The sequence below is a fragment of the Colias eurytheme genome, chromosome 23, assembly GCF_061535395.1.
Source record: "Colias eurytheme isolate Ceu_HAF_F1 chromosome 23, ilColEury1 Martin Lab GWU primary, whole genome shotgun sequence".
Taxonomy (NCBI): Eukaryota; Metazoa; Arthropoda; class Insecta; order Lepidoptera; family Pieridae; genus Colias; species Colias eurytheme.
The window spans coordinates 797244-823559 of record NC_143002.1 but is presented as its reverse complement, the minus strand read 5'-3'; the positions used below and the strand labels follow the sequence as shown (position 1 = coordinate 823559).

General features: G+C 33.2%; 1 protein-coding gene across 1 annotated transcript; it reads left to right on the top strand.

The window, feature by feature from the left end:
• Positions 1-16026: 16026 nt before the first annotated feature.
• On the top strand, positions 16027-25519 carry LOC149898101 (protein glass-like). Its single transcript, XM_090115342.1, has 9 exons — positions 16027-16149; positions 18180-18379; positions 19561-19672; positions 21401-21535; positions 21627-22028; positions 22438-22652; positions 23181-23264; positions 24816-24920; positions 25447-25519. Exons 1-9 carry the CDS (start codon positions 16027-16029, stop codon positions 25517-25519), a joined length of 1449 nt encoding a protein of 482 aa, XP_089971468.1.
• The last annotated feature ends 797 nt before the right edge of the window (positions 25520-26316 follow it).

The following is a 26316-nucleotide window of genomic DNA, read 5'->3' as shown; positions in this document are numbered from 1 at the left end:
GCGTTTTTTTTTGTTACATTAGTTGTTCTTAGGTATAGTGTATCAAAATCGGTTCATCCATTTATTATACATATAAAGGGGTAAAAGTGGGAATGGAAAAAATGAATGTTGTCAGTTATACCCAAGTGATATATAGGTATCAAATGAAAATAGACGACCTGTCAGAAACAATTAGTCAAATTTTATGAAAATCGGTTCATCCATTTATTTTATATAGGGGGAAAAATAGGAATAAAAAAATGAATTTTATCAAATTGGGTATATTTGACAGTGGCATATCAAATGAAAGGGCATGACATGACGTGAGAAGTATAATGAGGCATCTAGGTATTTAATCAAAATCGGCTCATCCATTTATTGGATTATAGCGGTAAAAGTGGGAATGAATAATCGAATGTGGTCAAATAATATACTCAAGCGGCATATCAATTGACGTCTGAATTACAATTAGTCATGTTTTATCAAAATCGGTTCATCTGTTTATTACATATAGGGCACCTTAGGGGTGATATAGTGGGGATAAATAATCCAAATGGAGCACCAAACGAAAGGATATGACGTGTACATATAGGTAGTTACAATTAGACATGGTTTACATCAAAATCGGTTCTGCCATTTACTAGGGGTGAAAGGGAAAAGTTGAAAGTCTGTGAAAGTAGAAGGATATGGGAGCGGGAGGATAGCCATACCCTGGAAATTTTGAACTCTTTTGTACCTAAGTTTTTTTAGCTCAGTTTAGTAATAAATTTTACTAACAGTTATTTTGTGTTATTATTTATTTTATTTCTTAACTGTAAAATAATCTGTAAGTACTTATAATTTAGTTGTTTATGGTAGTACCTACGTGTTTCAAGACGTGTTTACTCAATAATTGTGTGTTAATTAGTAACTACTATGCAGTCACTATTCCACGCGGACGAAGTCGCGGGCACAGCTAGTTTTTTAATAAATGTTTAAAAAAATCAACACTTGTTTCTTTATCCCTCCTGATAACGTGACTTTATGTTGTACTAGGTAACACTGCAGTAATATATAATATGGTTTTGACAGGATTCTAAATTCAAAAACTCTTTTTTTTAAGTTAGGCTAAAACACAACCACATTATACAGAGTGACACAACGGTTTCCGTATTCCGTCTACATAAGTACACAACTAATTTCACTTTTCCTTTCACATTGCCCCCAAAATTCTCCCAGCTAATCCTCATCAAAGCTGACGGACTCATCCCGTGTAGTGTTACAGGACACGACACATGAGCCCCGCATTTCCGAACGATCAACTTTCCGACAGGTGCGACCGGATCTGAATCGATACTGCCTTTCGTTCCGAAATAATGCACTGGCCAAGTGAGCCTTTTTACGAAGTCAAATGAGTTAGCACTTTCGAATGGAAGTGAGCATACCTACTTGATAATGTATTGATTATTACAATGATATAGAAAGCTGATTACAATTAACAATAGGTTCTTCTCATTAGATACTGCTTTCCGAATCGGTGCACGGTAAATGTTAAAAATATGTAATGACGTTTCAAAACTACTTCTAGAAGAAGTCTAATTGAATAAATAAATGTTTGAGTTTGATTAAATTGCAGTTTTATGTAGCTGAATGAACTAGCACTTGCTAAGTACCAACATTCATGGTAGTGGAAGGAAATAATTGATATTGAAAAGGAATAGAATAAGTGTGTAGCGACCTAAAAGGAGAGGTCACTCAGCAACTAGGTATTGATGTTTTTAACCGGTGTATTATGAAACAACATATAATAAAATTTATTTATTTATCGACATTGTTATTAATATGCTAAAAAAAACACTGAATATTATACGATCTTTTCTAAAAATATAAACATATCAAAGTATTTCAACTTCTATATCTAGACAATCTTTTCTACAAACTTAATGTGATGAAACTGAGGAAAAAACGACTGTTGTTTAAGTTTTCTATTCATCTATTCGTGCAAAAGGCTTCTCATGAAATAGGCAAAATGTAGCAATTATTCTTCATAATAATTTTGCAGCTTTTACAGAAGAGAATCAACAAGGAACTCTTATGGTTTAGCTCTTTTAGTAAAAGTATTCAAGGAATTTACTTTCACGATAAAAAACAACTTCGGTATCAACTTAGATACATATTATTCAAGATTACTCATTTTGCATGATTTTTTTATCCTTCATTACATATGTAAATTGGTAAGTACCTACCTACTTATAATCTGCTTTCCGTAGGTATTTATTTGTATATTTTTTTCCAATGTAAAACTTCGTCTACGTTATGTTCTATGAATTTTGTCGAATTCAGAGACACAATTTAGATAGAGAACTAACTAAAGGATAAATTCATTATCCGCACTCGACGTTTATCATAACAATATGTTACATATAAGTTAGTTTTATGTAAATTTTACTATTACTTCTTACTGTGAAATGAAATTCACTTGAATGTAGAGACGAGGGTGTGCGTTACCCAGGCAAAATGTTTTGCTTTAGAGAGATGAGACTTAAACAAATAATTAGTGTATCATGAGGAGCAATTTGTTTACTAATAGCAAAATTTGTTTGAATTGTAGTTTTTAAGTTATTTAAGAAAAACAAATTTTGCTGGAGTAACGTTTGAAACGTTACCCAGGCAAAATCGTCTTTCAAAAATTAGTTTCAGCACGGAACCAAATACATGAATAGATAGCTTTTGTTGAGTAGTAAATGTTTATAAATAGCAAAATTTGTGTGTGGTATAGTTCTTTAGTTATTTAAGATTTTGCTGCGGTAACGTTTTGGGATTTCCCAGATCTCGAAAACGGCTCAACGCAGAAGTTTGAAAAAAATACCAATAAAAGACCTTAATTTGTTTAAATTTGTTTAATCATTAGTTTTTGATTTGGTTGACGTAAACCAATGTAATTAAATGGTTTCAAAAATCAGAAGAAGCGGGTTTACATGTAAACCAATACACTTATAACCAAATAAACAGCTGTAAAAAATACCCGTGGTTCGACGCTTGTTTACAGCAGACATTTTAGATTTCATACTTTACACGTTAAGAAGATAAAAACAAATTTGATTTATTTTAGACTGGTCGTACTTTAGCGATCGAATACGCAGTTCCCATAACATTAAGAAACATGGCATACTTTAAACAAATTAAAATGATTCATGAAAATTCCTTCCTGTTAATTGCAGCTTTGAATTACGGCTCTAATGAAAGTTATCTCAAAAACAAGAATATGTCAGCAATTCTCTAATAAGCCGACCAAATTGAAAAGGTCACGTAAAAGCGACTGCACCGTACGTACGGGTAATCTTCGCAAATTAGCAGCTTGGTAACCGATGTTTTGTACAGTTAAGCAGAAAAACGTTATTCGTGAAGCCGATTTTTTTATATTTTTTAAGTGCAGTACCATATTACACAATTTTTACTAGTAAATAAAAGTGTAATATCATAGTGTATAATTTATAGTGTGATTTAAAACAATACAAACATATATACATGTAGCTATATTTTTAGTACTTAATTTGTTGTTTCTGTTAAACCAAATTCGAGAATACTAAGAACAAAGAAGAACAGGCCTTAAAACTAAGAAACAAAAAGGAAAAACGCAAAACAAATTATGAGTATTTCTCACGAAAAATAGTAAAAATTAGAGACAAACACGAACAAAAACGAGATTCATTCTCAGCAGAGTTAATTATATCTGATTCTGCACCGAAGTCAGTTGAAAAAGAAGAAGAAGAAGAGAACCTAACTGATACGTCAGATTTTGATATTCAATCAATTTTTCAAAATAAACCTATAGAAGTTGAAAACTGGCGGGGACTTACCATACCCACTCCTAAATCAAAAAAAGCTACCTCCATATACATATTACAGAATGGTAACGTCGCATATTCTTATGTACACCAAAACAGGGTACTTATAACAAACACTTGTGCTTTTGATTCCCTCGCGCAAGCATTCGGTGTAGCTTATCAAGACAGGCCTGCTTTCAGAGAAAAGTTAAATAGTGCTAGCGATGATTTAACAACATTCATAAAAGTATTATCTAATACGAGAAAAACTTGCAAAAGATTATATGAACTTCGTGACAAACTATTGATTGACCTTTTTGATAAAACAAAGTCACAGCAAAATATTATCAGTTGTGAATGTAATATAACAATGATTTTAGAACAGGTATTCATGAGCAACATATACTTTTCTGCCACCAGACAGAGGTGTTGCTCAAATGACACATGCTCAAATGCATTACAACCAAAGAAAATTGATTGTAAATATATATCTTTAAATATAAATATTATAACACAAAAGGGTATTGACTTCTTGGAAGAATCTGCCACATCGTGTATTAATAATGATAATGTTTCACTGTGTCCTGTATGCGAGACAGGAAATGTATATTTTACATATGAATTAAAACCATTACTTTTCTTCGAACTACATGACATGTCTGTTAACCTGAATGATATACCCATTAATATAGAGTTAAATGGCCAACAGTATATGATTTTGGCAGTAATTGATTTTGACCCACCATCAAGTTCCACATTGATTGGACATTACAGAGCATACTGTTACAGAACGAAAACTCAACAATATGAATGTTACGATGATCTGTACTGTAAACTACAGAAATGCAAAAACTCCATAATGCCACATTTGATTATATATTCATTAGTGTAGGTAATTAAAACGTTAGAGACTGGAAGCATAAAACACATAATTTTATACGGTCCCAATGACCACACAAATTTTATTGAATTAGGTACGAATCTGTGATTATGAGTGATATTAGTAGTTATTAATGATAAAAACTGTACTGTTTCCTATATTTTTAAATAGGTACATAAGTGTAAAAGTTGTTTATTTTTTATATAATTGTTGGAAGATTTTTATTATATTGTTGTTTTCTCATTTAAAAGTTTTGTGATTATATACATTTTTTATAGAATATGCTCGAAACCGTCCCTCATAAGGGCAAGAAATATAGGCAAGCCGATAATACATATTTTGTAAAAAAAAACATTAAATGTGCTTTGCACATTACACACACAACGCCGACTCAATTCCAACTCAAGTCACACTGTGGTATTGAAATATGAGCTTTATGTCGTGTTACTTAGAGTGGATATTTCAACATTAAGTTAAAAGAAGGTTACGACGCTTTGACAATGATTGGTTCACGGGTTATCCACCTGTGGCAGTCACATGTAATGTTAAAATATTCACTCTAAGTAGGTAACACGTAACAAAACTCAAAAATGTTGATGCTAAGGCAAAGCAATACATATAATTTGTATGAGACTGATTTTTTAAATAAAAATAATGAATCTTAACCATTTTATTATTTTAACTAACCTGACCAGAAAACTTTTGTATTCAACTGTACTAACAAAACATCTATATTATCCTGTTCATTTCAGATGGTTGCGCTTATGTATGGTGCGGTCGCTTTTATGTGACCTTTTCAATTTGGTCGGCTCATTAGAGAATTGCTGACATAATCTTGTTTTTGAGATAACTTTCATTAGAGCCGTAATTCAAAGCTGCAATTAACAGGAAGGAATTTTCAGGAATCATTTTAATTTGTTTAAAGTATGCCATGTTTCTTAATGTTATGGGAACTGCGTATTTGATCGCTAAAGTACGACCAGTCTAAAATAAATCAAATTTGTTTTTATCTTCTTAATGTGTAAAGTATGAAATCTAATATTTCTGATGTAAACAAGCGTCGAACCACGGGTATTTTTTACAGCTGTTTATTTGGTTATAAGTGTATTGGTTTACTTGCAAACCCGTTTCTTCTGATTTTTGAAACCATTTAATTACATTGGTTTACGTCAACCAAATCAAAAACTAATGATTAAACAAATTTAAACAAATTGAGGTCTTTTATTGGTATTTTTTTCAAACTTCTGCGTTGAGCCGTTTTCGAGATCTGGGAAATCCCAAAACGTTACCGCAGCAAAATCTTAAATAACTAAAGAACTATACCACACACAAATTTTGCTATTTATAAACATTTACTACGCAACAAAAGCTATCTATTCATGTATTTGGTTCCGTGCTGAAACTAATTTTTGAAAGACGATTTTGCCTGGGTAACGTTTCAAACGTTACTCCAGCAAAATTTGTTTTTCTTAAATAACTTAAAAACTACAATTCAAACAAATTTTGCTATTAGTAAACAAATTGCTCCTCATGATACACTAATTATTTGTTTAAGTCTCATCTCTCTAAAGCAAAACATTTTGCCTGGGTAACGCACACGAGACGAGGGGAAGAAGAAATCGTCTCGGTCTGTCAGGATACTGAAGGCTGGTCACTTGTTGGTTAGGAAAATCGATCAGTGAAATAAATGTAGTTATAATGAATTTCCTCCGGATACGAAACTTCATTTTTACATTTTACCAATGCTAATAGTGAATTGTAAATAACACCAAGCTCTTCTTATTCTAAGTTCAAGTTAAATGTTTCAATACGAGTATCCATTTTAACTTATCTTAGGTTAAAATATAATATCGAAACCCGAGATCGAAATTTTCAGTAAGCAAAATGTATGGTACTAGAAGATGTAGGATCTTCATTTTTCTATTTAAATTATAGTCTTAGAGAACGCTCTATCTGTACGGAGTACAGACTACAGATACTAAAAAAACTGATCATTTTTTGTCCTGCAATTTCTGTTCACAGATCGTGAAGAAGAAGGTTCCAGTCACCAGCTAGTCTATAAACTTAATACAGTAGTTACATTTTTTGCTATCGTCGTGTGAGGTATGGACCACCAGAGGGCAATCGCGACGGGTTGTTCTGCCCAATGAACCGCGTAGCCCTGAGGCACGCCGGGCGCTAATATAGTATAAATTCACACGGCCTTACTTTCTACAAACTTCTTCGAACAATCAACATGACATTATCACCCTCATTTGTTGAGAAATAAGGTTCGAATTAAGGTTAGGGCCAGGTGTGCAAAATGACATGGAAAAATTTTTTTTAAAATATATTTTCGCACGCAAATAAAGTTTTTTGTCAACTGCGTCCGTTGTTTGTTGGCTTCTTGATGGAATGAGAAAAAACGTTTATGTCGTATATTTCTATACATACACATTAAGCATATAAGTGAAATTAGTTTAAAAACTAAAAGCACAGTTAAAAAGATGGAAGGACTATAAAAGGTATGAAATTCTGCGTTATACTATAAGCCATATCGAATTTAGATAACGACATATTAGTTACGATAAATCTAAAGTTGTAGACAATATGAAATGAATTTATATTTATAAAATATTTGAAATTAATGGAGGCTTTCAATTTGTAGTCCAGAATTCAGATAATTTATTCCAACTCAACCCTAAAATGTCTGCACTCACTATCTACTACCAGACGCTCTACGTAGAACAGGTATAATACTCTCATAACTTGCGTTTGCAATCATTTACAATTTCCCCATTACAAATAGTAATAAAACATATAATTAGATATATATCCTCTTCATGAGAACTCAGACCATATGGTAGATTTTGACAGGTAGATCACGGCTCACTGCTCCAGCCTGGGTGGCCCTATCGAGCTAAAAGAGAAATCGATATTTTTGTTGATCATCAATTGATACAATATGAAAATACGACATTTTAAGTCTATAGTTTAAAGTTTAAAAACTGTTCTTTAAGACAATTGACTAGTATTAGCGATTTTTCCGAAAAGAAAACTGGTTGTATACCTACTTAAACAGTTTTCCAAAACGAAAATCGATGAATATTATGTAATCAATAGCCTAGACTAGGTTCACCGATATATATTTTTAATACAAAGAAATTACTTAAAATAACATGACTCAATCGCTACTGCTGTAAAAAAGCTTTATAAAGTAGGTAAAGGGCAAGAAAACTATACATATGAAAACAATAGGTATATATAACTTTTAAACTTATCGACTATCGTACGTACTAAAGTACGGTATTAAAAAGATAAAAATATTTCATGCACATATCTTTTCTTGTAAAATGTATTTACATTTTCTGCAGTATAAATTGCGTCATATCTTATGACAAAAGAAGAAAATGAAGAGAATCACTCGCATTTCATGGAAGTGAGGAACCTATTAAGTTCTATATGCAAATAATTCATAATCATAATAATACAATACACATCTAATAAGAAAAACTTAATATTATAGTTTAAAGTAAGTCACCTCTGCAACACTCACAAACTATTACTGTGTTAGTTCGAAACTCTATTTCTCGTTTAGCTCTAACACTCTGGTAGAGCAACACAATACCATCAAATTTACAAAACCTGATTTACAAATTGCAAACTAACTTTCAAGCAATTCTTTGTGTAAGTATTGTATTTCTACTCATAGTACTCGAATTTAATGTTATATTTAAGTACAGTGTGCAAAACAACATTGTCTACCTACCTACATACCTACTCGCACTTGAACTGTAAATATCTATCTTTAGACGCATGTTCTAGACAACTGAAACAATACATGACACCCCGTTTATGAATTAATTACTTCATTAGTTATCTAAATAAATATCAGATCACCATAAATGGTTCCCACCGCAAAAACAAAAGCTTCCGCGCTGACCGCCATGTTAACCCGATACGCGGTGACAGCTACTTTCCCGCGCACAATATGTCATGTTTTTTTTTCAGACGAGGGGTTGAATACAAACATCCAATTACTGCAGGGGCGGGTATACTTAGCACACTTCAGAGATAGTCATTTAGTCACCAACACTAGCCAGTAAGGGTTCGTCTCTTGACAAATACAAATTGATTTTTTTAATGCCGATACTAAAGTTGCCATGGCGCATGCTTTCAGCGGTACGGTTAATTTAATTAGTGCTAGTGAATATTTAGTGTTACAGTGATTTTGTGATGTGTTTTAAATATTGTGTCGCTTTTGGATTACTATGGATTAGTTTTCTGAGGTCTGTATTAATTTTGAAAGGAGGTCTTTACAAAAAAGTTTTCAATTGGCATTCGCAAGGTCTCTCTGAAACGTTAAAGAGGTCGCGGTTTTCGCATTGAAGGCAATACAATAGGCAACATTTGTATAGGTATTTGAACATTTCTTCGGTGAAAGGATTTTTTTTCAATATAAAAGAATGTAGGATAATATAATGTTGAATTAATTTATATTCTAGATGATTTTAACATTACACGAATACTTGAAATATTTAACCAAGGCATAAAACGATTCATGTATATTATATTATGTAGAGTCCATAGATAACCTATTATACAAAAAGGTAAAAAAACCTAAGTAATTAGTAGCTTTGCGATTTGTTGTTAGTGAGGAGTTAATTTTATTGTCATTATCAATTATCGTATAAGTAGGTATTTTCATCGGTGCAATACCTAAGATAATTAACCTGACCTACCATAATTTTATTAATGTATTGCGTGCTCTTGTTCTGTGAAATAAGATTAGTTATCTCATCATGGAATATCAAAGACAGATTACCTTTTTCATTTGTTTTTTCGTAATTTATATTTTTTTTAATTCAATATCAACTGCAACGTTCTGTTTAATGAATTACCTACCTAAACATTTTTTCTCGATTTATTGGGCTTTACTAAAAAAAAAGTTGATATCTAATTAAGATAGAAAAAACATCTAAAAATATTGTAGTTAAGTACTATATTATTTTACACGATGATTTTGTAACATATTCGTTTTTAAAAAAACATCTAAAAATATTGTAGATAAGTCGGTATTATATACTAGCTTTTAGCCCGCGGCTTCGCCCGCTTTGTTTTAACCCTAAAAAATTATATACTAAAACCTTCCTCTTGAATCACTCTATCTGCTAAAAGAAACCGCATCAAAATCGGTTGCGTAGTTTTAAAGATTCAAGCATACATAGGGACATAGGGACAGAGAAAGCGACTTTGTTTTATACTATGTAGTGAAGACGATGATTTTGTAAAATATTTGTTTTTACAAACCCAATTATATTAGATTTATAATCTAGAACTAGACCAAGAGATTGCTCTTGAGCAATAAGGCTGCCTTTTCGTGCATATGTGCCCGTGTGTTATTATTGTATAAAATTATAGTCTAAGTTTATTTGCCCTGGTATGTATGTACAATAAAGCATAAATAAATAAAAAAAAAAATAGAACTAGAGCCATTGAGATAATATTAATAGGAGACGACACCGCCTACATCACTTATGTTCCACTCAACATACGTCATGTGACGTATGTTGAGCGGTATTTTTTAATGGTTTTAAAGTGAAACGCATCAAACATGCCTTCGTGTGTGTTACGATATTGCACAAATAATACAAATAATACGGAAAAGTGCAAAGGAATAACTTTCATCGTTAAGTACCTAACTAAATAATAATTTTTAAAACTTAGAGCAAAAAAATGGCGCACAGATTTTGTTCGTGGTGTCTCCTCCATACGTAGTAATTTTATCTCAATGACTAGAGCGAATTCTTTGTACTAGGTGTTTATTAGAGTGGGTAGAGTTTATTGGTTTTACAGTAAATGTATGTTATGTGGCGACATTGTTTAAAAGTACCTTCCTAACTCTAAAAGTAGTTTGTAACGATTATGTTCAATAAAATAAATATAGGCTAAAATTAAAAATTTCGATTGCTCTAAATTCTAAAACAAAGCAGCATCGATTTTTACTAAATATTATTACAAGTATTTATCTAAATAGATAGGTATACCTACCATCTAACGCATTGGATTAGCCATGAACTCTTATAATCTGTGATAATCTTATGCTGTAATTTTATTCTGAATTCGCATTATTTTCATCATAATTTTAGAATAATTTACGACGGTTTTATGACTGAATTTATTTATTAGCGTGTATAAAATTATATGTAGTCTTTAATTATTTTCTAGATATCCGACCGCGACTTCATTCGCATCGACTTAAACTTGAGCTAATAATCATTGTTGATATTGCTCTTATAATGTACTAGCTTCCGCCTACGACTTTGTACGTGCATTCCCGTTTTACCCCGTTCCCGCAAGAATTTCGGGAAATCCTTTCTTAGCGGATGCCTACGTCCTAACATCTACCTACCTGCATGCCAAATTTCAGCCCGATACGTCCAGTGGGCTGTGCGTTGATAGATCACTATATCAGTCACCTTTGAGTTTTATATATATATATATATATATATATATATATATATATATATATATATATATATATAGATTTAATAATTTAAAGACATAATATGTAAACATACATACATAGAACATATTCAGAAGCGGTTAAATCGGCCGTAACTCAATATCATTTGATAATGAAAATTTGACTTCTCATAAATATTAATTGCCCTTCTTTACCGTGTATGTGGTTAAATACTAAAAAATCCTGAAATAAATCTTAAATTATTAATTAAATATAATACTTACCATGGTCCATTATTTATCGACATATTAATGTCGCAGGCAAATTGTATAATCTCGCCGTTTACAAATGCTCGGCATTTTGTAAAATGCTGAGGATTTACTTTTTCCAAAATTATACAAAAAGACGGTCGAGAGCCGACGGAGCCCCACGAATCCTATTTCTGTGTTGTTTTAAAAACACGAACCTACCCTAACCCACCCCCTTATCCAAACCAAAAATTTCTGATTACGAATTCTCGACAAAATGCAGCACGTTTGTAAACGGCAAGATGATACAATTTGCCTGCGACATTTTAACATCAGGAAAACTGCTACTAAAATTAATTTCTAAACCTTATACAAGTAGTGTAGTTTGACTTGTGCGTATGATGTAAATGAGTCATTATGTAAGTATGTACATATCATTTTACATTTTATATATTTAGATATCTATAGGTACTGTTAGGTTAAATATAAAAGTATTATTCTTTAAGCCTTTTATCTAGAGAAGATCAGTTCAACATTGTAACTTTTGGATGTTGCAGTCACGTTATTTTTATTTAAGTTTATTAAATTACTAATAAATTAAATTAATATATTATCTATTACAATGTATCTATTAGAATGCACATCCAATTTATTTAAATTATGTAAAATCTGCATCGACAAAGCGATTTAAGAGTAATAACGATGAAGATTCTTCTCTTTAGAAGCACTTAGAAGCGACAATCGTATAGTCGGGTGCTAGTTTAAAATATTATTATTTTTTAAGATTTTTAAGTGAAACTTATTTAGGCGTGTAGAGAGTAAAATTTCAAGATCGCGTCATGGCTATACCGTCACGTCATGGAGTAAAGCGATGATTTTGGTATCTTCGAATCTTGCCAAAGAAGTTTCACTTCTGACACGTTCCAAGTACACACACGGTCTTTTTTCAGTTAAATTAATAGTGGCATTCAAGAAAGAAATGAATATCTTGTACATAAGTTGTAAAGATTTCAAGTGAGAGAAAAAACTGAAATTTTCGCACAAACACATTACTAAGTATTTAGGAAGGCAATATAGAAAATTAACATAAATGCAACAGCTAAACATCAAAAAAGGATTAAATAACCGATATACAAAATTTACTGAAACGAAGTTTAACATTTTTCAGTAATTTAAATGTAATCTTTCTTATATATAAAATTCTCGTGTCACAATGTTAGTCTGCATACTCCTCCGAAACGGGTGGACCGATTCTCATGAAATTTTCTGTGTTCAACATCTATTTTTCATATGTACCACGGGCGAAGCCGGGGCGGGCCGCTAGTTAACTATAAAAATTTCCACCGTTAAAAAATTAACCTTTTGGTTACGAGTTTTTTACATGTTGGTGCTTTTTTTTGTGGGCCATTTCAATTTTCACTCTTCATAACATTATATTATTGTTACCTACCTTACGGTGCATTTACATCAAACGAACATAGAGCTAGAGCAAGAGCATTCTTTCGTAATCTTTTAGTATAAACGAAAACTCCTATTCAGTGTTGTCCAGTATTAGAACATTGCATAGAATCTTTTCGAACACACTAAGAACAACAAAGGAATGCTCTACGCTTGTTTACACTAAAAGAATTTGACATAGTGGGGTTAGAATGCGAGCATTCGCTCGTTTAATGTAAATGCACTGTTAGGCGAAGGTAATTTCTAAAAACATGACGTGGGATAGACATACCTAATAATTTAAAATATTTAAATCCAGAGCCAAGTTCATAAATTATAATAATAATAAAGATATAGAGCAACTTTAAAATTCGAGATTGTAACACTGTTTTTTTTAATTAGGTATTAGGGATTTTTTGTACAAAAAGACTGTAAATCCCATCGTAGGTACCTTATACAATGATACTCAATATACATTGATATTGATGATGATTGATGATACTCGTACACTTCATAATCTAGAAACAAACTTTTAAAACCCAAAATTAAGTGACATTCTAGCTGTGTGCTAGAGTGTTGTTCTAGAGTGCTCTGCAGTTAAAATCTATAATTGAAATATTGAAATTGTATTTCATTACACGATCGTTAATGCACCTAATATCTTTTAATAATATTGATATCTAATAAAATTATAAATTAATGTACCTACAACATCATATTTTTTTCACTCTCGTTTTCATAATATCTCTACATTGGTATTTTATTACATGTTTTATTCTTAATTAAATTCTCCTTGACACTACGTATTTACAGATAAACCACGACCTACGCAATAATTTTTTTCTTATTGTTATGTAAAATTCGTTATAATTAATATGGTATCCCATTGAGGTATTACTTGTTGCATGTAACGGTTTTATCTGTAAGGTTTCTCAAATTATGTGCATGATTCGTAGAATTAAAAGATGTAGGTAGATTATTGAATAGTTTTTATAAACTTGGTTTAAAACTTTAAAATACTACATTTGTATTTTATGTATTTTATTAATTTATATCTTTATATATAAAAATGAATCGCAAAATGTGTTGGTAAGCGCATAACTCGAGAATGGCTGAACCGATTTCGATAATTCTTTTTTTATTATATTCCTTGAAGTACGAGGATGGTTCTTATGTAGAGAAAATGTAAACATGTACCACGGGCGAAGCCGGGGCGGACCGCTAGTCTTATATATAAAAATGAATCGCAAAATGTGTTGGTAAGCGCATAACTCGAGAACGGCTGAACCGATTTCGATAATTATTTTTTTATTATATTCCTTGAAGTACGAGGATGGTTTTTATGTAGAGAAAACGTAAATATGTACCACGGGCGAAGCCGGGGCGGACCGCTAGTTTTATATATTTTATTAATTTATTAATTGTTATATATTTTTGATATCAAAATGATATCTAGACAATATTAAAAGCGAAACTGTTAAAATTCGTTTATTAGTACAAATCTCTGTGATTTTAAATTCATCTACATTTTTTGAATTTATTTAAATCGTTACACTACCTACTTACAGATTCATAGTATAAAACAAAGTCGCTTTCTCTGTCCCTATGTATATGCTTAAATCTTTAAAACTACGCAACGGATTTTGATGCGGTTTTTTTAATAGATAGAGTGATTCAAGAGGAAGGTTTTAGTATATGATTTATTATGTTTTAGACAAAGCGGGCGAAGCCGCGGGTGGAAAGCTAGTTTAAGTATATATAATAATATTTTAATTCGACTATTTATAAAATTGCCAGTTCAAATTAGGTATATTATTATCGCCACCATTTTAATCGCGTGGAACTCGTAAAAAATATTTAATTTGTCTTTAGTCTGAGTGGTAATCTAGACGTGTCTAGACTAATTTAATCTATGATTATAAGTTAAATACCTATTTTTATTAATAGTCTTCTCTATTATTTTACTACGCTTTATTGAATTATTTGCGTTTATATGCCTACGCAAAATACTTAATCCAAACATTTTTTTTTAAATATTTAGTCAAAATATATAGGTACTAGAAGTCCGCCCCGGCTTCGCCCGTGGTACATATTTCGCAATAAAAGGTAGCCTATGTCCTTTCTCGGGTATCAAAATAATATCTCCATACCAAATTTCATGCAAATTGGTTCAGTAGGTAGTTTAGGCGTGATTGAGCAACAGACAGACAGAGTTACTTTCGCATTTATAATATTAGTAAGTATGGATTAATATCTATTTCAAAATAAGTAGGTACGACTTAGATTATCTATTTATTTTATACTAGCGGTCCGCCCCGGCTTCGCCCGTGGTACATATTTACGTTTTCTCTACATAAGAACCATCCCCGTACTTCAAGGAATATAATAAAAAAATAATTATCGAAATCGGTCCACCCGTTCACACGTGATGCCGTGACAACGCGGCACTACTTTGAAAACGTAAAAAAGTTGTTGTAGTAACATAGTTCTACTGAAGATTGACATATGGTATCGGGGACTTTCTTGTAGATATTGATCCATTCTATAATACTGTAGAACATTTTTTCTGTTCTATCTTCAATAGATTCGGCAGCGCAGGCGATGACAGAATTTTAGTTACATTATTGCATTTTTAGTAAGGATCTCTAATTTTTTTGAAAATGCAATATAGCCTATGTTGCTCAGTGAAGATGCAGCTTTCTAATGGTGAAAGAATTTTTGAAATCGGTCCAGTAGTTTATGCGTGAAAACCATACATACATACATAAATACATACAAATTACAAACCTTTCCTCTTTATAATATTAGTATAGATTATAATTTATAGGTAATATATTTAAATTTCTCGCAGATACCTAGAGATAAAAGTACCTAAGTGAGATCAGCAAACGAATAAGCAGCAGCAAATAAAGACATCCTAAAAATACAAAATAAGAAACGAAATGAAAAATTTGTAAACACAAAAAATTTTTTAAAAACTATAGCACTTTGCATTACGTATCTTTTTTATTCTAATCATAATTTTTGGTTTATAAAAGTAACGATAAAACCATAGCTATTACTTCTTTCTCATTTCATAGCTCTTTTTATTAAATTATTTGTTTTTCAAAACAGCATCAATCAACCCTACATCTCAAACGTAATTCACATCTCACCCACCCCCTCAGACATGGCAGCCCGTGACTACAAGCGCCGGAGAGACCCGCCCTCCGTCCGCGCATAGGCGGAGCCATGGACTGCTATGTGCCCAACAACCCGCAGTTCGGGGAGTGCTGCGAACCCTCCCTGTGCTGCGATCCTCTGCAGCCGTGCACCTGCGACCAGCTGAGGGAGTTCCCTGATCAGTGCTGTCAGGTATTGAGAATTAATAATGAGAAGTGTTAATTGTGTGTGTGATTATCTCTAAGTGATAATATCGTGAAAGTTAATAAGATGATACAATATAACTATAATCGTCGCGGAGAGCAAAAATTAAAATCGAATAGAAATCAGAATTAAAAATTTTAGACTAGCTACCAATAATACTTATGCGATTATTTAAGTAAGTATACCTACCTATTGATTTTGAAAATTGAGATGAAATCCTAATGAATATCCGAATCGTTAGAATTTTAAATAACACTGTGATAACACCTGATTTAAAAGATGCGATCATTTACAGGTTTCATTTTTTTTATTATCTATAGATATACAATATAAAGAGGATGAAATTAGCGACTCATGAATTATTAAGTTACATAATTCATGAGTCGCTAATTTCATCCTCTTTTTTGTACTTAGGTATGTGTATGAATAAAGAAATATGTAACAATACATTTTCATTTGAGAATGACGATGGTTTTTATTCGTAGCGATTTCGTAGCACTTGCGTAGTTCTTGAGAATAGCGCGTTCGACGTCGCGCGTCGTTCTGTTAGTTTGTTGCGTAATTGTGTTTAAAAAAAAACACACAAGTATAATAAAATTTATTTATTTTTCACAACATAACTTTTTATTAACTATATATAATTCACTATATAATTCACACATAGAAATACCACTTATAGAATAGGGATTCGTCCCCCGCACCCCGCGCGGTACTGGTGCTCCTCTCAGGCTAAGCCGGTAGATTAGATCCTCCGTAGCTTAGGTGGTTATGCGACCATTAAGAGAGAAGCCCTTAAACTAAAAAATCAAGGCATTAATATATAATATATACAATACCTATTGCTGACACCGCGATATAGGCCGGTGGGGTTTATATAGCCCAAGACAGCAATATTGGACGTTGTAACAGTTCGTTCAAACGAAACAAACCAGCTTTACCTATAATATTAGTTTAGATGTAATAATTATAAGTAAAATTTTTGAAGATTAAGAGTTTAGGTAAATAAAATTCGCCTTATCATCTATGATGTAAATCTCTCATTTGAAAACCGGTTAATGTTAATAAGTAAAAACATAATAAACATAAGGTAAAGCTTTAGTCATATTTTATTTTGGTTTAACAGAAAATCTATATAGGTCCTTAAATAAATCTAAAACTATCCAGATGTTAAAGATGAAACTGGTATGTTCATTTTAGCCTTTCGTTCAAGATAATTTAACTGTTACGGTACTCAACTAACTTAAGTATCTACTTTTTAATATACCTAGCGTAAATTCAAGAGCAATTTTCCAAAAAATAAAAATTGATAATTTTCTACGATAAATACGATACGACTACGTAACATAACTTTAGTTTCCCGTCGGCTGATTCGTCGGTATCGTGAGGCAGTTCTCTTACACGTTTATTCCTATTCTATTAAAGTAATAGGTACGTACCTATCTTCTATAATATCTATCTATGATTATTTATATGTATCAGCAAAGTGGTAAGAGGCAGATAAGCCAGAATTACCTATTGTCGCATTCATATAGTAAGTGTAAACTCTATTACCTACTAACTAAGACTTTATTTTTTTACATATATATTTATAACACCTGCACTTCCTTGACATTTGACCTTAATTATAAAAGACATATTTAAGCATACGGTTTCACAGTTATTCTAAAGCCCTGCAATCTTGGTATCATTTGTTTAGCAACAAATTTGAATCGGCATTTTGCGGAGAAAAAGTTCAAATCAGAGCTCCAGTATGGTCGATTAATTGTTGCTCAACGAATTGTTATTTTATTAACAAGTATAGGTAGTTAGACCAATGACATCACAATTTATAAGATAATGGGAATAGCACTTCGAAAAGTGGCTAATTAGCAACATTTTACTTCGGTATTTTTTTTCGCTCTCGATATAGTTGATACATATCAATCATACCTTCTTATTTTGACATCTAACCGTGTATGCGTTACTGTAATCTACACCTTTTTTTTAATTTCATTGGGATTAACAGTATAAAATTACAGCAGGAGCAAGAAAACTGCTGTCCCGAAAATGGTGAAGAGCTGAACGCGCTCAGCGACTCCATAGCTCCCTGCGATGTCAACCTTGGCGATGTGAACGAGCCGGGCTGGCCCGCGGAGGACATGGGCTCCTTCTCCCTTCCCTCGTTGGAGTTGGACCCGCTGCCTTCACTGTTCCCATTCTCGCCATGCCCGGGGTATAAGTGAGTGATGAGTAGAAATATATAGAAATAAGCTTTTCGCCCGCAGCTTTGCAAGCCAAAGGAAAACATAGTTATGCGCACAGTTCCCGGTCTCGTTGGATTTTCGGCATAAAAACTCTCCTATGTGTTAAGCGAAGTTACTCCTTATCTGTGTGCCAAATTTCATGGAAATCGGTCCAGCAATTTTTGCGTGAAGGAGTAACAAACAAACATAAAAACTTATGCATTTATTATAGGTAAGATATGCGTGAGTGACCAAGAGAATACATTAGAAATAGGGATTACTACTTGGAATAGTTCCCATCTTACTTATTAGCTTATTACTTACTAGTGGTCCGCCCCGGCTTCGCCCGTGGTACATATTTCGCAATAAAAGGTAGCCTATGTCCTTTCTCGGGTATCAAAATATCTCCATACCAAATTTCATGCAAATTGGTTCAGTAGTTTAGGCGTGATTGAGTGACAGACAGAGTTACTTTCGCATTTATAATACCTATTAGTATGGATTACTGCAGATGTTATTTGTTACCTACACATGAACTTATTTAATGTTACTACCTAATGTTATTAAAAAGTGAAAGTTTGTAACCTTTTCACGCAAAATAATATAACTGTAATTATAGTCATAGGATCTATAGGTATAGGGAACATTTTGTATTTGGTAGATATACTTAGAGATAAATTATTGCCAGGATTAGTAGGTAGGTACGTAATACATAATATTATGTACCTCCTTAAATATTATCTTATTGTCCAAATATTTTATTCTGGTGTGCAGTGCTGAACTCTTTTGTTTTTGCAAAATGAGTATGAGTAGGTAATAGATATTTTTTATTCTGCCGGGTTGTAATCTGGCGGTATTGACCTACCTACAGGTATATGTTACTAACAATAACAATCCCCAATTTGGCAAACCCCGTGGTAGAGCAGAATGTAGAGTCATTAATATACCTACTTTAACCAATGTCAAAACTCAAAACAATACGTTTTATAATTGTAGAAACCTAATATAATCTCATCTTAAACATTCAACGGTAATGAGTACCTACCGTCCAAAACTGAAAGTACCATGACTCGCCAGTCGCCACAGTAATAATTGCCTATAACCACCTAAAACGTAAGGTACTCATAATTCAACACAATAATTACCTATAACCATATCTATAACATCAAACCCCTAGCAGGAACAACACCGGTGAATGCCGGGAACGCGGCGGGGAGGCAGCCGACGTCCTCCTCTCTCTCAAGCACGCGGTCGTCCACGGCGACTGCTCGGAGGGCGTTCACCCACAGGTATTCATCTCCCTCACTCCTATCTACATGAACGGGGGAGAAAGAGATGGCCGCGATTCGGAAATGAAATATTAGGGGCGGTATGATTAATCAAATTTAATCCGAACTTATGTACTTTTGCGGTTTCATTTGATTAGTTGGTAGGGTTGTATTGACTGGTTTTGTACGAATTTGAATGGTTTTTGTTGAATAGAAATTATTCGTACTTATATTTGTTGAGAGTTGAGACTAATGCATAGTTATTTGAAATCTTTATAAATTTTAGGTCTTGTAGATTACTTTCTCCGTAAATAAATAATTTTATTATTTTAGCATTATTAATAATTTTGTGTCGAAAATTATTTAAATAAAGGAAAAGGATAAAGAAAGATGATTAATAATTGCCAGTTTAGTAAACTAACTAAAAATCTAAGTGAAATTAGAACGATTCTGCGCTATTACGTCATAGTTAAGTATCTAGTTACCTAATTGTTTTCACTTTTCAATAAATTTTCCTAAAATTTTTATTATTTACAATTATAATATATATCTAAACATTTCACAGTATCTTACCATATACATAACAACACACAGACATAATAACATACTCTCATTATGGATTTATCAGTAGGATGGCTAAAAGGGGGAACTGGGCGTGCCACCACACCCACCCATGATAGAGAATATGCAAATTTCAGCTATAGTCGAATGTCGATACAGTTACATTAGTTCACCTATTCAAATTCTAGATTTTACTAGAACTTTCTATAATTAGCACATTCTTTGTTTGAACTTAATGATATTCGACGTGTGATCTATTCACCTTATGAAAATACTGATAAAAGTAGGTACATCTTAGATTATTGCTCTCATTACGCGTAGGTACATTAATTTGAATAGCTTCAAGAGTCAAGACGTTACATTGCTCGCTTAGTCTTTATAGTGTTTATAAAGAGCGAGCAATGTAACGTTGGAACAACTCTATAATTAATAAAAAAGTGTGAGAAAATCATTGTTTAAGATTCGTAGCATTGTCTTTTAAAATTATAACACGTCCAAGTTGAAATTTATATTTGTTTTAATACACCGACATGTTCAAATCAAAACAGGTGTCCAAAAAATTACTTGTAGGTATTGTAAATATTAAACGTTACGCGAAATAACAAACACAGAACAAATTGGCTTACGTTTTGCAGCGTTCAAAGGAAAGAAACATTTCTTTAACTTAGTACCTACCTACAAGAACGAAGAACAAGAAAAATAACAACACGCTTTTGAACTTGTAACAAAAGCATCTAAAGCTACTACCTACCTACCTAGCCTGTTTATATTTTCAACCGACTTAAAAAAGGAAGAGTATCATAATTAGAATTTTTTTTATTTTAACTTTCAACTGGGTTAACTAATTTTGATGATTTGTTTTTGATTTAATAGCTTGTATCTTCCGGTCGGTAGTTGGCCCTGTTGAAATATAACGTTTTAAAAAGTTCAGTTTTTTTGTTAAAAAAATAATTATGCTCTCCTTAATTTCATCGTCATCTTTTAAAAACCATTGCCCCTGTTATGTACAGGGGCAATGGTTTTTAAAAGATGTTCTAATTGTTAATTCATTTGCTCTTGTTTTTTCATAGGTACTGTATTAAGTATCCAAAAAAGAATATTCCATTCATTCAACATCATTCTATTTAACCAGTTCTAGCCATCTGAAGGCAGTTTAATATTCTCTGCTTAATTTATTCCTAACTCCAGATGATGGTGAACAGCGGCAGCGGGTACCCGTACTACGAGCACTATGGTGGGGCTCCTATCTTCCCCACCATGAGCGTCAATGTCTCCATGAACATGACCATGCATGGCTGCCAACCGGATCAGCTGTGTTCACAGGTAGATCATGTATATGATTGAATCGTAGGATCTTAATCTATATCTTTTTGAAATGTATACTTCCGATATTTAATTATTATTTTTACACCAGGTACAATGGAACCAGAACACAGCCGCCCCATCAGTGAACGTCGTGTACCCGCCAGCTCAAAACGTGATCCCCACATCCTATCCATCAGCCACCTACTCCTTCACTGCAGACTTCCGACCCCCCAACCAATCAGATCCTTTAATAACCGCTACATCTACCTTCAAGCCTATACAAATACAAAATGCGCAGAAAAGTAATCCCAACTATGCAATATTCCAGCAGAAACCAAGTTTTTCAGCACAGAAATCTTTAGGTTCAGTTTTAAAGAGGTCCCCCGGGAAGATGTATTCGCAAGAAGGTCAGAAGGACATGCAGAACGGGTATCTGTTAAACCACCAAGGGCAGATGCATCAGCAGGAGTACGGGTATACCTCGTGTTTGAATGGATCGGGGAAAGTTCAGGTTTGTAGAAATGATATAATTTATCTGCCTGTGTTAAATTTTCGATAGCTTATGAACATTTACGCAAACTTGAAGATGATGCATACCACTTGTAGTTATTACAATCATATAATAATAAGCAATAGGTACTAGGTAGGTATCAATTTCTTTTCTTTTCACATACAAAATGAACGAAGACGTACCCGTACGATAACTATAGATTAAAAATAAAAATTCAAGCGCATTAAAGTCGTGGATAAAATATACCTTTTTTGTAATCCAGACTAAAATCCATGTCTACCTACGTCAAAATATCCACATCCAATCGACTTTAGCAAAAGTATTCCCATACACCTATCTCCACAATTTTTCGATTTAACTGTAGCAAAATTACATAGCATTTCATTTACCACAGCTAAACCTCACACAGGTTGGTGCGCTCAGCGGTTCTGACGAAGATGAACAAAAGCCCAACCTCTGCAGAATCTGCGGTAAAACCTACGCCCGACCCAGTACCCTGAAGACACACCTCCGCACGCACTCTGGTGAACGGCCGTATAGATGTGCTGATTGCAACAAGAGCTTCTCTCAAGCTGCTAACCTCACAGCCCATGTACGGACGCATACTGGCCAGAAACCTTTTCGGTAAGTGGATAACTGGTAAAGGAAAAACATGTAATTAGGATCGCATTATACATTTATCATGTAGTTTATGTGTGTTATGAGAATCATTATTCCAATGATTACAATATCTTGTCAATATGGGTGTTCCTAATTCCTATAATACACTGCATGTAGCGACACCTCGCTATGAATCGCGCAAGCGAAATGTAAATGTAAATTACAAGTTTCCAACATCATTTATCGGGGCCTTAACGGCCGGCCAGTCGAGTAGACTGGTCAAGGATCCTTCCTTTTTCTATGGAGGAATTCCACCTTCCTTCCTCCACACACAAATAAAGAAAAGAGTAGAATAAATTCGATGGCACTGGCGGGATCACAAGTGGCTGAGTAGACAGGTCCCGGGATGAAAAAAGACGCGTGTTTGAGTTTGAGTCCCTCCTCGTGATCGAATTTTTTCTATTCTTTAAAAATGTTCATTATAGTAAGGTACCTAGTTGTCAAAATTTTCGAATTTATTCATTTATTAATGCCCTAAATATTTTCTTCTAGGTGTCCTATTTGCGATCGAAGGTTTAGCCAAAGTTCCAGTGTCACTACTCACATGAGGACGCACTCTGGGGAACGACCTTATCAGTAAGTAATGTATTTTTGTTTAATGCATATAATTTAAACATAGAAATGCTATTTGAAGTGAAAACTTCTTTAGCGGCGTTGAGCACTTTTTCTGTAATAACTCGCGTCAGGACACGTGGCCTGATCGAAAAAGCGTAAGACGGATGGATATCAAACATGCTCAACGTTAATAATCAAGTTTTCACTTCTGCCGGAACTCCCCCAGTGCAACCCGTCTTTTTTTTTTAATAACTTTGCTATACATACATAATATACCTATCTGCGGTGTATCGCAAGAAAGACGAATTTCAAAGTTAAAACTACTGAAATAACGAAAAATAACAACTCTTCACCATGCTCTGATATAAAAAAAAATATCTGTGTCTTAAATATAAATATTTTTACAACTATATTTTTATCGAAGTGTCTAGTCGTCCGCTAAACGGATGAATAAAATAAATTAGTCGTCCGATTACCGGATGAATAAAATAATTTAATCGTCCGATTACCGGATGAATAAAATAATTTAATCGTCCGATTATTCGGATTAATAGATAACCTTTTAACACTAAAGCTAGTTGGGTTGGACAGCAAAGGGGGCGCAGGACTTAGAAAATTTTTGATGGAGTTGGTGTCATTATAACACCTATTTATTATTGTTTTATCGTAAAGATTACGCTAATATAAGCATATTTTATAGGAACAACTTTTCTCTAAAATGAAAAATGGCCGAGATATTCGCCCTTAATTCGTTAGGTTAGGTTTAGGTTAGGTTAGCCTTTAGGTTAGGTTAGGTTAGGTTTCTTTAAAAAAAACTACACAGAAATAGGAGCCCCGCGAAGCGGGGCTCCGTCGACGCGCCAAAAAAAATCAAGTTTAGTTTAGGTTAGCCGTTAGGTTAGGTTAGGTTAGGTTTCTTAAAAAAAAAACTACACAGAAATAGGAGCCCCGCGAAGCGGGGCTCCGTCGGCACGCAAAAAAATAATCAAGTTTAGGTTAGGTTTCTTAAAAAAAAAACTACACAGAAATAGGAGCCCCGCGAAGCGGGGCTCCGTCGACGCGCAAAAAGAAATCAAGTTTAGGTTAGGTTAGCCGTTAGGTTAGGTTAGGTTAGGTTTCTTAAAAAAAAAACTACACAGAAATAGGAGCCCCGCGAAGCGGGGCTCCGTCGACACGCAAAAAAATAATCAAGTTTAGGTTAGGTTAGCTGTTAGGTTAGGTTAGGTTAGGTTTCTTAAAAAAAAAACTACACAGAAATAGGAGCCCCGCGAAGCGGGGCTCCGTCGACGCGCAAAAAAAAAATCAAATACCTACGTGTGCCCTCCTCCCCCCTCCTCCCCCCACAAAAAACCTATAATATGTGCGGCAGTTCTCTAAAGAAACCCCGATAACCTAATTATATAGATAAATAGATGTTATCGGACGATTAAATTATTTTATTCATCCGGTAATCGGACGACTAATTTATTTTATTCATCCGTTTAGCGGACGACTAGCTTTGTCCTATTTTTATTCTTTCGTTCCATAGGATTTTTTAATAAAAAATATTAATATTTGTATTATAACATCCAGGTGCAGATCATGTAAAAAAGCTTTCTCAGACAGCTCCACGCTGACGAAGCATCTACGAATCCATTCAGGGGAAAAACCTTACCAGTGCAAATTATGTTTACTCAGGTTTGCTTGTTTGATGTTTCACTATTCAATATTCATTTACTTAAGTTTTAATTTTTATATCTGAACTCAAAAGGATCAAGAGGATAAAAAATTATTGATTAAATGTTTTTTTTTAATGGCAATCTTTATTTCCATATTTCTATACTATATAATATTGTTTGTTTGTTTAAACGCGCTAATCTCAGGAACTTCTGCCACTTGCATAGGGGGGCTGGTCGGATTTGAAAAATTCTTTCGGTGTTAGATAGCCCATTTATCGAGGAAGGTTATATATCATCACGCTAAGACCAAGACGCAGGGCACAGTTAGTTCAATACATATAAAAATGTAAAATACCTTTTGCCGATTTCGATCCGATTCAGATTTTTAAACGTTTGCAAACACAATGCGGGTATTATTGAAAATCTTTAAAAACAAGTTAATTTTTAAATGACATGTATTTTGCGTGAAGTCATAAACAATACCTATTTCCACATAAGTATTTCATAGCTTTAGGAATAAAATTCTATATTGCCTTTATTTTCAGATTCTCCCAATCCGGCAATTTAAACAGGCATATGCGAGTGCATGGCAACATGTCTGGCGGCATGCTCGGCTGACACATGCATTGCTGCACGATGCATGCATGCAGGCTAAATATTTAAATGCTATTGAAATTGTGCCAAATTTCAGCGTATCGAGTGGTATCGACGAAATAAGCAAGTGAGGCTCTATAGAAGCGAGTTCATTTTTAAATGAGACTTTTAAAGTGACGTGTTATAGAATATAAAAGCTATCATTAATCGGTGTACGCCTTGTGTATTTTTGTGGAAAAAGACATTCAGCATTTTTTAGCATAATAAAGCGTGTATATCAATGAATAATAGATGTGATTTCATAATCGTCTTTTTCTACAAAATTATAAAATTCTCATTGTTATATTGTAATTGTATTAATAATGCCAAAATGTAGATATTCGTATATTGTATGTATCCATAATATTTTGTAGATCTCATTTCATTAGATTGTATTTTAAGCTTTATACTCTATTCCATGGACCAAATATTCTTTAAATTGGTTTCTCAACTGTCAAAATGACGTTTCCCGCATATCTGTGTGTATTTTTCTTAGTATTTTTACATCGTCTATATTCCAAACTAGATTCATTTAAAACAAATATGCCATGGATAAAGATGTTTTTTCAGGGAATTATTGGGGAATATAATATTATTATATCATTTGTATCTATGTTAAACATGAAGTCGGTTAATAAAAATTTTATAAAATTGTCTGCAATCCTTGGGATTTCGGCGCATTGTAACTGTTACTTCCGTGATTTGTATTAAGCATTCCTGAATATCTTTTGTTATAAGCATAAATTATTATGCACTAGCGGTCCGCCCCGGCTTCGCCCGTG

Excerpts from the sequence above, each read along its gene's own strand:
- LOC149898101 (XM_090115342.1), top strand. The coding sequence starts at position 16,027 with ATGGACTGCTATGTGCCCAACAACCCGCAGTTCGGGGAGTGCTGCGAA. Across the intron at positions 16,150-18,179 it reads TCCCTGATCAGTGCTGTCAG|CAGGAGCAAGAAAACTGCTG; the intron begins GTATTGAGAATT and ends ATAAAATTACAG. Across the intron at positions 24,921-25,446 it reads TGCAAATTATGTTTACTCAG|ATTCTCCCAATCCGGCAATT; the intron begins GTTTGCTTGTTT and ends CTTTATTTTCAG.